Below are 13,922 nucleotides of genomic sequence, written 5' to 3' on the forward strand. Positions count from 1 at the left end.
TCTCCAAATTTTGGCCCTGGGATTCCAAGGAGAATGACAGGGAGAAGGGGCAAGCCGGAACTAGTGTTTCTAGCTGGAGACCTTTCTGATGGTTCAAACACAAGCCTGAGGCTTCAGAAAGTTTACTGCAGCGCAGGAATAGCTTCCATTAAAAAAAGAGGGGGGGGCGAAATCACACAAAAATCCCGCCACAAAGCCACGAGACACCTGGGATCCCACGGCCACACTGACTGGAAAACCAAGTGTGAGCCCTGATTGCCAGATGCTACGCAGCCCAAGACCCAGTCTCTACAGGGCCCTGGAAAACCACCGTTGTCCCTCAGCGTCCACATCTCTGCATTTTACGGAGCCCGATGTAGGGCCAGACACTTCGTGGCCACCGGGAAAACGCCCAAAGGGAGGGTGAAACGCCAGCCGCTCCGAGGCTCCCCCAGGTCCGGAGCTTCGACACGCCGGCTGCTCCCCCAGCAGGAGCTCGCGGTCCTGGCGAGGGTCCTGCGCAGTGGCCAGGTGCTCCGAGCCTCATTTTCACCTGCGGCCACATATTTGCATATCTGAAATCTCCTGGGGAACCGAGGCCCTCCGTAAGCGAGAGCCCCAGCCAGCGAGAGGCCGTAGAGCGCGACTGAAACGTCAGCGGGCCTATGACAGCCCGCGGTGGTGGTAAGCCCCGCCCCCAGCAGCCGGAGCCAACCAGGGGGCGCGCGGCGGACCCAGCCTCCTCGAGAGGCCGGAGATAATCGCTCAGAAAGTTCCGAGGCAGAGCAGAGGTTTGACCTCGACCCGCTCGGGCTCGATTGGCCAACCTCCACTGGCGTCGGTAACGGTCGCGGAGGCGGGGCCGGAGGCGGTGGAGCGGAGCCAGGCAGGGCCGGGCCGGGCCGGGCCGGGCGGCCGAGGAAGGTGAGTGGCGCTCGGGACTCGGCCTGTGGGCGCCGAGCGTTGCCGGGCGCCCCGGGTGGAGCGGGCTGGGACCGGCTCCAGCAGGCTGTGTGAGGGTTTGGGGATTGGTTAAACCTGCTTCGAGCCCCGGCCCCCCAGCCTTTGTGGTCTTCGGCGTCTCCGTTTGCTCCTGTGTGCAGTCTGCTGCCTTCCAGGGCGGCTGTGGGGGCTAGACGAGGCAGGCAGTGCGGAGCTCAGACTCGGACCCGGCTAGATCAGACTAGACCCTGGCCGAGTCGGCGAAGGGCGGACGGGCGCTGACCGCCGCGGCCCTCGGCGTCCCGGAGTGGGGCAGGTGTCGGCGGAGGGTGCCGGGGACACACGGAGGCGCGTAGCCCGCCTTCTCCGGTTGTCGGGCGCATTCTGGATCCGGGGTGCGCAGGGGATTCTGACTTCACGTGGAGCCTCATGTGATTCTTAAAGGGTGAAAAATCCCCCGAGCTGAGGCACTTGTAACAGTAACGCTTGTAACAGACCAGTCAGCAAGGGTTTCTCATCATAATGTTTGACGCCGTGCAGCCACTGCCCGTGTTGGTCTCAGCCCTCTGCGTGCATTTGTTTTTGTTTTTACTTTGAGTATTGCCAAGCAGAGCAGGCCGCCTCCGCTCCGCTTTTTGGGTACGAGGCGGCTGATTTGGAGTTTCACTGACGGGGTTGCTTCAGAGCGGGGGAGGAGGGTGTTCTGGCCCTCCTTGTAACCTCGCCGGCACAGGATGGTTTGGTTGAGGTGACGTCCGGGCCCAATGGTGGTGGATTCAGTTCGTCCTTTGGAACGTTGGCCTATCTTCGGACTAGTTTGCATTTCATGGAGAACACAGACTTGGAAAGCCGTGCGTGTTCATTTGTTGGAGTGATTTGGAATACGTCCTTCGGAGAAAGTTTATAGATTTTCGGTATGACTCACTTGAGAAAGAAATTACTGGCCATGATCTGTTATTTCCAGCTCTCTTCCCCCCGCCCCCCAAATGGCGAGAAAAATAAGTTTTTTAAGGTTTGATGCATGTTAGGCTATATTATAAGGGACCATTTGACCCAAAAGATTGTTGGGAAACCTGGACAGTGCTGGAAGATACAACTGTGTTTTTGCTTTTCTGTGTTTGGCTATTTTTTTAATGGTTTTTTTTTAATTTATTTTCACTTTATTTATTTGAAAGGCAGAGAAACAGTTTTCATCAGCCGGTTCACTCCCAAATATTCGCAACACTTGGGGCTGGGAGTCAGGTACTCAGTTCAGGTGTTCTGCTTGCGTACCAGGGACCTGATACTTGAGCTAGAACCTGCTGCCTCCCAGTGTGTGTGTGCTAGCAAGAAGCTGGCATAGGTAGGAAAGCCAGCACGTGAACCTGGGCACTCTGCTGTGGGATGCAGGTATGGTAACTGCTGAGCCAAATGCCTGTCCCCTGCTTGTCTGTATGCCAAGTGCAAACCAACTCTCAGCCCCCAAACCTTACTCCTACAGCCTGCCTTTAGTTGTGTTGTGACACTGAGTAGAGCTACAGCCTCGCTTCTGCCCCAGGGAGAGTTTAGTCTCTTCTGTGACTTTCAGCGTTCTGGACTTTTCTCCTCTAACAGCCTGCAGTGGGGAAAAGGCTGCTGCAAACTATCACCACGTTTATTTCACAGACTGGTGTAGGCTGATCCTGCAAGGCCCGCACTGGTGACGGTGCTCTTGACAAGACGCACTCAAGACCAGTTTCTGTGAACATGTCTATTAACGATGAAGCATAAGCTTTTAAAGGGCAGGCAGAGGGGGCGTAGCTAATTCAGGGCAACACTATAGGATAGATCTGATATTGGCGCCACTATGCTTCTCCAATCAGCTTGAAGGTCACATAGCCTAGTAGCCTACCAGGTGGTCCTTATGGGTCTGGGGCACACCCAGGAGTTGTTTACCTATTTGACCCTTTACAAGGTCCTTCACCTGGGAGCAGGGGTCAGGGAAATGTGCCCGGGAGGCATGGTGTGCCATGCCCTCCTAACCTCCTGCTTGGGGTAGGCAGGCAGTCTTCCAGCCAGGCACAGGATCACCCACAAGGGAGAAGAGGAGGGAGGAGGCTTATGATGGTGAGCCAGGAAGGCCATCAGCGCTTACTGTGGCTGTTGGAGTTTCAGCTTAGGGCTTTCCGGCACCATGGACGCTGCGCTGGGAGTAACACAAGACCTTTCTCACTAAGAGGTTGAACTTTCCAAGAGGTTGATCCGTTAATCTTTTTGAACCCTAGATGAAGATCTAGTTTCGCACATGAGACTCACTGGCCGATCGTTTCATTAAGATCATCTTGGATGAGCAGGTGTGACGTGCAGGAGGAAAGAGCTATGGCTGAGGTATGTCTGCCGCAACCGGTGATTCTAGATGTTAGGAGGCCGTGGGAAACATGGACCTGATGTGTACTAAATACTATACTAAACACATTGGGTATACTTCCTTTTGACTCCTGATAATCCTATCAGGTACATATTTTAAACTCAGGCCAAGTAACTGCTTAGATGATTAGCTGTCCTGGACTCTCCTAACCCCTGTCCTGCCTCGTGCCAGGCAGTGCTCTGTTTATTAATTCCTAATCCTCACAAAACCATGTGAACTAATTACTGTATTATCCTGATTTTATGATGTGGTAATTGATGCAGAGATTATTATACTCTTGGCTATGTGGCAGAATGCATAAGTCAAACTCATGCAGTCTGGCTGCAGAGTTGTACCAGCTTTCTTTTGGTTAATATTATCTTTTTTGTTATTCAACAAAATCCTTTCAGTGTAAAATGAATTTTTATTAAAAAGTCACATGGCAAATGTATAGCATAATGAATTATGAGATGATATCACCCAGATATGCCGGAGCCCTTCCATTGCCCTATCTCATCACAACTCCTGCTTCTGATACTTGGCATACTTTCTCTCATTTATTTGAAAAGCAAAGTTGCGAGAGACAGCTTCCATCTGCTCATTCGTTCCCCAAATGGCCACAACGACCAGAGCTGGGCCAGGCCAGAGCCAGGAGACTCATTCTGGGTTGCCCTTGGCTTAATCTGCTACATTACAGCATTGGCCCCTTCTCTAACTTTTATCATTTCTCTGGGCACTTTAACAAGTTTTATCATAAATGTACAGGTTTAGATTCTAAATTTTTTTTAACTCTTTATAGGCTTTCTCTCTTCCTTTCCCTTACAATATATGAGATTAAGATCCTGGGTCATTTGGCCTGTATATTTTGTGCAGTTTGGAATCTGCTGATTGCATACACAGAAACAATTAGTATGTTCGTCTGCCTTGGGTAATTCCTGCACATTGTTAGCTGGATCCAAGACTGGCTCCGACTCAGATTCAATCCTTTTGGCATTTCTTTGCTATTTGAGACCATAAGAAGCACATAAGGTCTTACTGTTTTTCTGTCTCTGATTTCAGCAGCTATTGGTACTTGATGACACATAAATCTATTGTAGGTTGCAAAATAGTTGTCCTAAGGCCATCAAATCTCTTACATTTGTTAGTGATAATACTAGTCTCTTCATTTATTTGGGTACCCAGCAGTATAATTCTTATAAGAAAGGCCCGATAAATGCTTGATTCTCTCCATGTATTTACCAACTTTCCAGATAATGAATTGGTTCCTTGTCTTTGGAAGACAATTCCTTTTTTTTTTTTTTTTTTTTTTTTTTTTTTGACAGGCAGAGTGGACAGTGATAGAGAAAGGTCTTCCTTTGCCGTTGGTTCACCCTCCAATGGCCACCGCGGCTGGCGCACCGCGCTGATCCGAAGCCAGGAGCCAGGTGCTTCTCCTGGTCTCCTATGGGGTGCAGGGCCCAAGGACTTGGGCCATCCTCCACTGCACTCCCTGGCCACAGCAGAGAGCTGACCTGGAAGAGGGGCAACCGGGACAGAATCCGGCGCCCCGACCGGGACTAGAACCCGGGGTGCCTGCGCCACAAGGTGGAGGATTAGCCTAGTGAGCCACGGCGCTGGTTCCTTTTAAAAAATCTAGTATCACTATAAACTCATGAATTTATTTCATGCTTATTATTGAGGCTCACACTGTTCCATCTTTGGCCAGTGGAAGCCTAGTCAAACCTATCCTTTTTGATTGGACCCTAGTGATTTTTTGATAGCTTCCTTGTTATATGATATCTTGAATAATTCCTGTTCCATATCTGAAATTAGCTCTTTAAGAAAGTCTGATTTCTTTTACAGGGAAATGGTATTTTGTGATCATAATCTGTACATTAAGGATCCTGAATCGATTACTGTTGTAGGCTTTTCAGTAGACAATTAAGAAAATTTTATCTATAGGTAACATATTTAAACATTTATATATAATATGTTCTCATTAGTACCTGCAATTCAGATTGGGATACAGAGCTTTTTTTTTTTTTCCTTAGGATTTACTTATTTATTTGAAAGGCAGAACTATAGAGAAAGGAGAGACAGAGATCCTCCATCCGCTGGTTCACTCCACAAAAGGCCACAATAGCCAGGCTGAAGCCAGGAGCAAGAAGCTTCCTCTGGGTCTCCCACATGGGTACAAGGGCCCAAGGACTTGGGCCATCTTCTGCTTTCCATGACTATCAGCAGGGAACTGGACTGGAAGTGGAACAACCAGGACTCAAACCGGTGCCCATATGGGATGCCGGCACTGCAGGTTGAGGCTTAATCTTCTATGCCACAGTGCTGGCCATGAGACACAGAGCTTTTATTTCTCTGTCATAGCTGTATAATTTTTTTCCATACTGAGAATCTAGTTTTCAAGAGTAAAGGTCACAAAGAATATCCTGTGTTAACTTTATATTCTTCCATTCTTCCCTCCCTTTAAAAAAAAGTATGCCTTTTTTTTTTTCTTTTTTGACAGGCAGAGTGGACAGTGAGAGAGAGAGAGAGGGAGAGAAAGGTCTTCCTTTGCCGTTGGTTCACCCTCCAATGGCCGCCACGGCCGGCGCGCTGCACTGATCCGAAGGCAGGAGCCAGGTGCTTCTCCTGGTCTCCCATGGGGTGCAGGGCCCAAGTACTTGGGCCATCCTCCACTGCCCTCCCTGGCCACAGCAGAGAGCTGGCCTGGAAGAGGGGCAACCGGGACAGAATCCGGCGCCCTGACCAGGACTAGAACCTGGTGTGCCGGCTCTGCAAGGCGGAGGATTAGCCTATTGAGCCATGGTGCCGGCTAGCTTCAATCTTATGTTTACATCTTTAATCCATTTTGAGTTGGGTTTTGAACATGTCATGAAATAGAGGTCTGGTTTTCTGAAGAATACGGATATCCAGTTTTTTAGCACCATTTATTGAAAAGGTTTCCCCTTTTCTAATGCATGTGCATAGCACCTGTGTCAAAGATCTGTTGGCTATAGATATGTGGGTTTACTTCTTGAGTCTTGATTCTGTTTCACTGGTCTGTGTCTACTTGGGTGCCAGTACCATGCTTTTTAAATTATAGTAGCTTTATTTATTTATTTTTTTGATAGGCAGAGTTACAGTGAGAGAGACAGAGAGAAAGGTCTTCCTGTTCTGTTGGTTCACCTCTCCGATGGCCGCTATGGCCGGCGCGCTGCGCTGATCCGAAGGCAGGAGCCAGGTGCTTCTCCTGGTCTCCCATGTGGGTGCAGGGCCCAAGCACTTGGGCCATCCTCCACTGCACTTCCGGGCCACAGCAGAGAGCTGGCCTGGAAGAGGAGCAACCAGGACTAGAACCCGGGGTGCCAGCGCCACAGGCGGAGGATTAGCCTGTTTGCGACTAGTGAGCCGTGAGTCCAGCCAAATTATGGTAGCTTTGTAACATTTTAATTTCATGTTATATAATGACTCCTGCTTTGTTCTTTTTTTTTTTTTTTTTTTTTTTTTTTTTTTTTTTTTTTGACAGGCAGAGTGGACAGTGAGAGAGAGAGACAGAGAAAGGTCTTCCGTTTGCCGTTGGTTCACCCTCCAATGGCCGCCGCTGCAGCCGGCGCACCGGGCTGATCCGATGGCAGGAGCCAGGATCCAGGTGCTTTTCCTGGTCTCCCATGGGGTGCAGGGCCCAAGCACCTGGGCCATCCTCCACTGCACTCCCTGGCCATAGCAGAGAGCTGGCCTGGAAGAGGGGCGACCGGGACAGAATCCGGCGCCCCAACCGGGACTAGAACCCGGTGTGCCGGCGCCGCAAGGTGGAGGATTAGCCTATTGAGCCACGGCGCCGGCTCGTTGCTTTGTTCTTTTTGCTCAGGATTTTTTTTTCTATTTAGGGTCTTTTGTGGTTATATATAAATTTTAGTATTTTTCTAGTTTTATGAAAAATGTCATTGGTACTTTGGTAGGGATTTGTGGGGAGCAACTCGGACTAGACTAAGTTACTGGAATTAAGACTTATTCTATGCATCTGCTCTCCCACAATATGGCGCTGGGAGAGGAGGAAACAGCTTCTACACAGCTGCCTCCAGTTCAACCAATAAACTGTAGGACCTGCTCCTGATTGGAGGAGAGCAGCGTACTCGGCGTGTGGGTAGCAGAGTTGGGATTGGTGGAAGAGGACTATAAAGGAGGAGAGAGACAACATGCACCAGGAACATCTATCTGAAGGAACACCTGTGCAGCCCCCGAGAGAGCCTGCCGGCGGTGTGCCGCTCCCCCGCGGAAGTGGGGAAAGTGGCTAGGGGGAACTGCCCTTCCACGGAGGTGGAAGGGTCGGTAGCCAACCCGGGAAGAACCAGCAGCAAACCCGGGGAGGGCCGAGCAGACGAAAGAACAACGCAGGGTCCTGTGTCGTTCCTCCACGAAGACGGGGAGCGACAGGGATTGCACTGGATCTATAAATCACTTAGGGTTGTATGGACATTTTAATGATACTACTTCCAATTCATGCATACAGGATGCTTTCTGTTTATGCCCTTGTCAATCTCTTTCATCCATGATTTATAATTTTCATTGTAGAAATCTTCCACTTCTTTGGTTAAGTTTATTCCTAGGTATTTTGCTTTTTTGGTAGCCAATGAAAATTGGATTGTACTCAGAATTGGAGAGGCAGACAACTCTTTCCTCTCTGCTTGCTTTAATGTGACTTTTTACTGTGATTGCTCAACTGGCTTCTCTAGATAAAGGTGACTTAGTGTGCAGATAGTTGTTTTAAATTGGTATCTCTGGGGGGAGGTAGTCACTATAGCATCTTAGTGACCTGCCTCCTTGTTCTGCCCTCTCCCTTCTGTTTTAGCTTACTTTTAAATAGTAGGTTATTGTTTCAGTCTGTTTTGTTGGCATGTCAGTCTGAAGTATTTTTCTTATAGGGATATTAGTCTCTTAAAATATAAACTTCTGATAGAATTAATGCTTTGGTTTGCTCAGTTTTATATGAAAAATTAGCTTTTTTTGAGCTTTTATAATAGTTTAGAGTTCACAACGCTTTTGTAAATTGTTAGTATTCCCTCTTCTGTTTTTGTGTGGTGTTAGCAAATATGGCAGTTTGTTTTCTAAAATTTCCTGGTTCTGTTTTTCCTGTCTTTGTTCTAGACCTTCCCTTCTCTCCTTCTCTGTCTGCTCCTTTTGATTCCTTCCCCAGAAGTTTCTACCCATGATGAGCCTGGTCATGGAGCAGTAGCATATCTGTTTTGAATGTTCTTAAGGGCTCCAGCATCTTCTGTCCTTATGACAAGAGAGGGCAAAACCCCTTCTAGTTTCTCCTGCTCTTCTCATATTAGTACAGCAGTGACTATCAGTGAACTTGGGAGCTCTCTTGTCCACTCTCTCCTAAGCAGCAGATACTGCTTGCAGTTTTCTTTACTTCTGCACAGATGTTGGAACCAGGCAGTTCTTGTGGCTGTTGGTGGTTTGTCCTCACATTTTTGTTTATGGGAATAACAACTTTTGGTGTAACATTGTTTTAGGGTTTCAGCTTTGCTACCTAGTTGCTTCTGTTTTTCTTTTGATGATTTATTTGAAAGGGAGAGAGAGGGAGAGGAAAGAATTGATTTCCATTCCCTTGGTTCACTTCTCCAAATGCCAGCAACAGTGGGGGCTGGGCCATCCTGAAGCCAGGAGCCAGGAATTCCATCCTGGTTTCCATTTGAGTTTCAGGGACCCAAAGGCTTATGTTGTAGGTTGCTCTTTTTGCTGGATTCTTTAGAAATGTCATAGATCTTTATATTACAGCTCTTTTCTCCCTACTGGGTTCTTTGTCTTGTGACCATGAAGAATGAGGCATATTGAGACCAGGAAGAATGAGCAAAGAGGAAAGTTTATTGAGAGAAGAAAAAGCTTCTGACTTCAAGGAGGAGGCACAAAAGGGGTTGTAGATGAAAGGCTGTCTGTCTTGGCCGGTGCCTTGGCTCAATAGGCTAATCCTCCGCCTGCGGCGCCGGCACCCCGGGTTCTAGTTCCGGTCGGGGCGCTGGATTCTGTCCTGGTTGCCCCTCTTCCAGTCCAGCTCTCTGCTGTGGCCTGGGAGTGCAGTGGAGGATGGCCCAAGTGCTTGGGCCCTGCACCCGCATGGGAGACCAGGAGAAGCACCTGGCTCCTGGCTTCGGATCAGTGCAGTGTGCCGACAGCAGCGCAGCGGCCACTGCGGGGTGAACCAACGGAAAAAGGAAGACCTTTCTGTCTCTCTCTCACTGTCTAACCTGCCTGACACCCCCCCCCCCCCAAATGCTGTGTCTGGGACTTTGTATTTATTTCTAAAGGAGGAAGTTCATCTGATTGGCCTGTACAGATGTAAATAAGGCAAAAATCTGTGAGCCAGTCAGGATACTGATACTGATGTGGCCTGTTTTGCATAGGAGTTCTCAGAGAACTCAGTTTGGCAATAGGCAAGACTCAGTTTATGCAGCATCTGAAGATTACGTTGTATATATTTCTCCTGTCTCTCAGGGCTCCTGGAGGGTTACACCATGTATGTTTCTTCCCTTCCTTTCCAGGGGCTCCTGGAGTCCCTGTCACTTGGGCCATGCCCTGTTGTCTTCCCTCAGAACATTTGCAGGAAGCTGGATTGGAAGTGAGTGGCCTGGACTTGTACCAGCATTCCGATATGGGATGCTGATGTTACAAGCTGCAGTTTAACCTGCTTTGCCTCGATGCTGGTTCCCAGTTGCTTCCTTCTGCTTTTTTGTGGGGGTTCAAAGATTCAAAAACTGCTGTGACCATGTTATCTTTCCAGAATCCTTTCTATTTTATTTATTCTTTTAGGTGTTCTGTATATATTTATCTGACTTTTTGGTAGTTTAAATGCCTTTTTTCCTTCCACAGCATATATCTTGATTTTTTAAAATAATCCTGTTTTATAATCTTTGTCTTTTAACTAGAGCTACCTAAGTGTATCATAATTACATATGCAGGTTTAAATCTGCATATTACCAAGGACCATGTGCTTTCTTTTTGTTTCACCTCTTTATTTTTGACTCATTTTGGGTTCATCCTCATCATTTTTTTTCCCCGTTTACTAGTCATTATCCTAGAAATTTGTCAGCATCCTTAACTTAAAGTCTGTTAACAGTTACATTTACTACCTTCCTCCTGCATTGTAGACAAAGTTGGAATACTGACTCTTTTTACCCTGTTTCTTGTTATTGTACATTAATTTCTTTTTTAAACTACACATGGAATCACTCTCGCCCATTTCCTAGTGTTTCATTTTTCCCCACATCTCTGCTGTTCTTTCAGGGAGTCTTTCCATCTCCATGAAGCATCTCATCTAGAGTATTTTATAAAACAGATCTCTCAGACTGTTTTATGCTATTTACTTAAATCCCTTACTTTTGCCTTTATCATTATTTTACTTTTTGCAGTTTTATAACATTATTTGTCAGTCAGCAGTTCTCATCCACATGAGCCATAGATGTTTTTAACCAACATATGGAGCTTGTTTGAATCTTCATCCTCGTAATGTTTTCTGGACAGCAGCACCTGGATGTGATATGGGACGTTCCTTATTTCTTTGGCCAGGCAGCCTGTTGAGCCTGGTGTCAGTGTTTACATCTGGAATTCCCATCTTCTCTATGGCAAATTTCCAGTTCTCTTTGAGTCCCCAGGGGCATGCTTCTTGAAACCCACTCCCTAGATGGGCTTGTGAATATTGATGACATATTCTTGAGTCTTCCTTGATGGCAGAATGGCCTTCATCTTGCCACCCTCCTTTGAGCTCAAGTTGGGAAGGAAGAGCTCAAGGGATAACCTTGATTTATTATTAGGGGATTTTTTTAAAATGGAATCCTTTTTTTTTTTTTTTTAGATTTATTTATTTACTTGAAAGAGTTACACAGAGAAGAAGAGGCAGAGAGAGAGAGAGAGGTCTTCCATCCGCTGGTTCACTCCCTAGTTGGTCGCAACAGTCGGATCTGTGCTGATCCGGAGCCAGGAGCTTCTTCCAGGTCTCCCACATGGGTGCAGGGGCCCAAGGACTTGGGCCATCTTCCACTGCTTTCCCAGGCCACAGCAGAGAGCTGGATCGGAAGTGGAGCAGCTGGGACTCAAACCAGCGCCCAGGCAGCGGCTCTACTCGCTGCACTCCATCGCTGGTAGGGGATATTTTCACTGGGTTTAGAATTCTTTTCTAAAATTATTACCTTTCAGTATATTGAAAGAACTAGTCCACTATTAGTTTCCATTGTTACTGCTAAGAGGGTTAGACATTCGGACAGTCACTTCTGTGAGGATAACCTTTTTTTCTTAGATTTTTAAAATTTTATTTTATTCTATTTAAAAGAGATTGAGAGAGAAACAGAGATCTTCCATCTGCTGGTTAATCCTCAAATGCCCACAACAGCTGGGGCTGGGCCTGGCTGAAACCAGGAACCTTGAACTCAATATAGGTCTCCCATGTGGGTGCCATGAACATTAACCTGCTGCCTCCCAGGGCACACATTGGAAAGCTGGATGAAAAGTGGAGCCAGGACATGAACATGGACACTTCTCAGATTGCTTCTAAGATCCTTCTCCACGTTTTTATTTTTCTATATTTCACTATGATATGTATAATTTTGATTTTTTTTCCTATGCTGTTGCAATATATTGAGGTTCTAGTATGTGTGTGCTTGTCTTTCACTGATTCTCAGATTTTCTCAGCCTTTTTAATTTCAAATGCTGCTTCTGCTTTAGCGTTTCCTCTGTTCTTGGGTACCAGTTATACATATGTTATACTTCATCAGTGTCTTCTCCATTTGAAGAAGGATGTCTTCCGTTTTTCTGAAACCTTTGAGAATTTCTCTTTAACTCTCCATCTAGTCATTAATATTCTCTTCTGTTCTTTGATTTACTGTTAAGCATTTACTTTGAGATCTCAATTTCAGTTTTTCTAACTTTTCATTCTGGATTTTTTGTTTATTCTTTTCCAGATACATTCTTTTTTTTAGTATTTATTTGAAAGGTAGAGTTAGAGAGGGAGAGGCAGAGAGAGAGAGAAGTCTTTGATCTGCTGGCACACTCCCCAGATGGCTACAAAGGCTAGGGCTGGGCCAGACTGAAGCCAGGAGCTTCCTCTAGGTCTCCCTCGTGGGTGCAGGGGCCCAAGTACTTGGGCTATCCTCTGCTATTTTCTCAGGTGCATTTGCAGGAGCTGGATCAGAAGTGGAGCAGCTGGGACTTGAACTGGCACCCCTATGGGATGCTGGCACTGTAGGTGGTGGCTTAACCTGCTGTGCCACAGAGCCGGCCCCTTCAGATATGTTCTGTAACTCATTTTATAGTTTCCTGCCAGAAAATCAAGCTTTTGTTTTTCTTTGGCTGTTCTGAGCATAGTTGTTTCATGGTTTGTGTCTAATAATTACAGTTAAAGAAGTCTTTATTAGTTGATTCTTTTGATGCTTTTTCAGTTTGCCTTGTCTTTATTTCTTGTATGTCTTTGTTGCCACAGTCCAGCCTCTGCAGGTTCAGGGAGTCCCAAAGGAGGTGAAATGTTGGCAAAGAAATGAGATGAGGAGACGACATTTAGGTAGCATTCTGCTGTTCCTTCTCATAGCTTTATTTTATACTCTTTTTACACATATTTTTCATTAAGTCTTCTTCCTCCTAAGCCTCTGTTCTTTCTGAGAAAGAATACATTACAAGTGATCATCTGTGCATAACCTTTCTCTATTAATATTGTTTTCACTTTCCTTTCATGGCCTCAACGTAACCTTCCCATTAATATTTTCTCTATTCTAGTGGATGCATCAGCTATATGAAACCTGCTTAATTTATCTAAAGGTGCTAGACAAAAAAGTCTAAGGTTTAGACTTTAACCTTTGAAGGTTAATAGATTTACTTTAAAAGGTTAAAACTGCATAGAAAAAGTTCTAGTGATTATATCCTACTTTTCTAAAGGTAAATCACACCCCCAACAGCCATGTTTTTTATAGGATCTATTCCATTGCCTAATGTAAGAGTTCCTTGTTACTTTGTTCTACATTTCCAAGCAGGGGCATAACGTCCTAACCTTTGTAAGAATGGCAGTGCTTCTACATCAGTCTACCTGCCGTAATATTAAGTAGGTGCCTACCATTCTCATCAGGGTGTTTCTGGGAACAAGCACCTGCATGCTCTTTCCGTTCTGTTTTCTCATAGAACTCCTCATTACTCTTGTTCCCAATAATATTTTGCTCTAGATATATTTCCCCTCTTATTTCTCCAGTTGCTTCCTGTAACTTTTTTTTATAAGGAATAATAATTTGACTTAGTATGGATGTCCATGAGTCCCACACCCAAGCCCCATGACTACATCATTATTAAACCTAATAAAAACCACAGAGACGATGGCTTGAGTTCAGTCAGGAGTTTACTGCTTTGTGGAATACCCCTCCTCCTGCTATGACTGTGTCATACAGCATGGATGACATCGCCTCCACCACTTTTTTTTTTTGCAGTGTGCTAGATGTTCTATTTGAAAGACTTTTGTGGGGGTAATTTGAGGCCTTTCTCCAGAGAAGCTTTTATGTTTCTGCTAGGTGCCTAGAAGTACTATTAATATGGGATCTTTAAGTACTAGAATAGCCCACAAGAGGGTAGGCCAGGTTTCAGGTTCGTGGGAGAGGTGGTTTACTTCTCTGCTTTACCTTTCTCCTGA

The 13,922-nt window shown here is 46.2% G+C and overlaps 1 protein-coding gene across 6 annotated transcripts in view; it reads left to right on the forward strand.

The window, feature by feature from the left end:
• Positions 1-672: 672 nt before the first annotated feature.
• The window catches only part of CEP70 (centrosomal protein 70), a 61,457-nt gene continuing 48,207 nt past the window's right edge, over positions 673-13,922 (forward strand). For 2 of the 6 annotated variants that reach the window (XR_011388194.1, XM_070072763.1), the window contains exons 1-2: positions 673-903; positions 3,165-3,267. Coding sequence is in view for 3 of the 6 variants with exons in the window: in XM_070072763.1 (XP_069928864.1) it covers positions 3,226-3,267 (42 nt within the window). In the remaining 3 variants the exon portion in view is untranslated. Of the gene's footprint in view, positions 1,836-3,164; positions 3,268-13,922 lie in introns of all 6 variants that reach the window. The other 4 variants (XM_070072767.1, XM_070072764.1, XM_070072765.1 and 1 more) reach the window with 4 other exon arrangements.

The sequence above is a fragment of the Oryctolagus cuniculus genome, chromosome 4, assembly GCF_964237555.1.
Source record: "Oryctolagus cuniculus chromosome 4, mOryCun1.1, whole genome shotgun sequence".
Lineage (NCBI taxonomy): Eukaryota > Metazoa > Chordata > Mammalia > Lagomorpha > Leporidae > Oryctolagus > Oryctolagus cuniculus.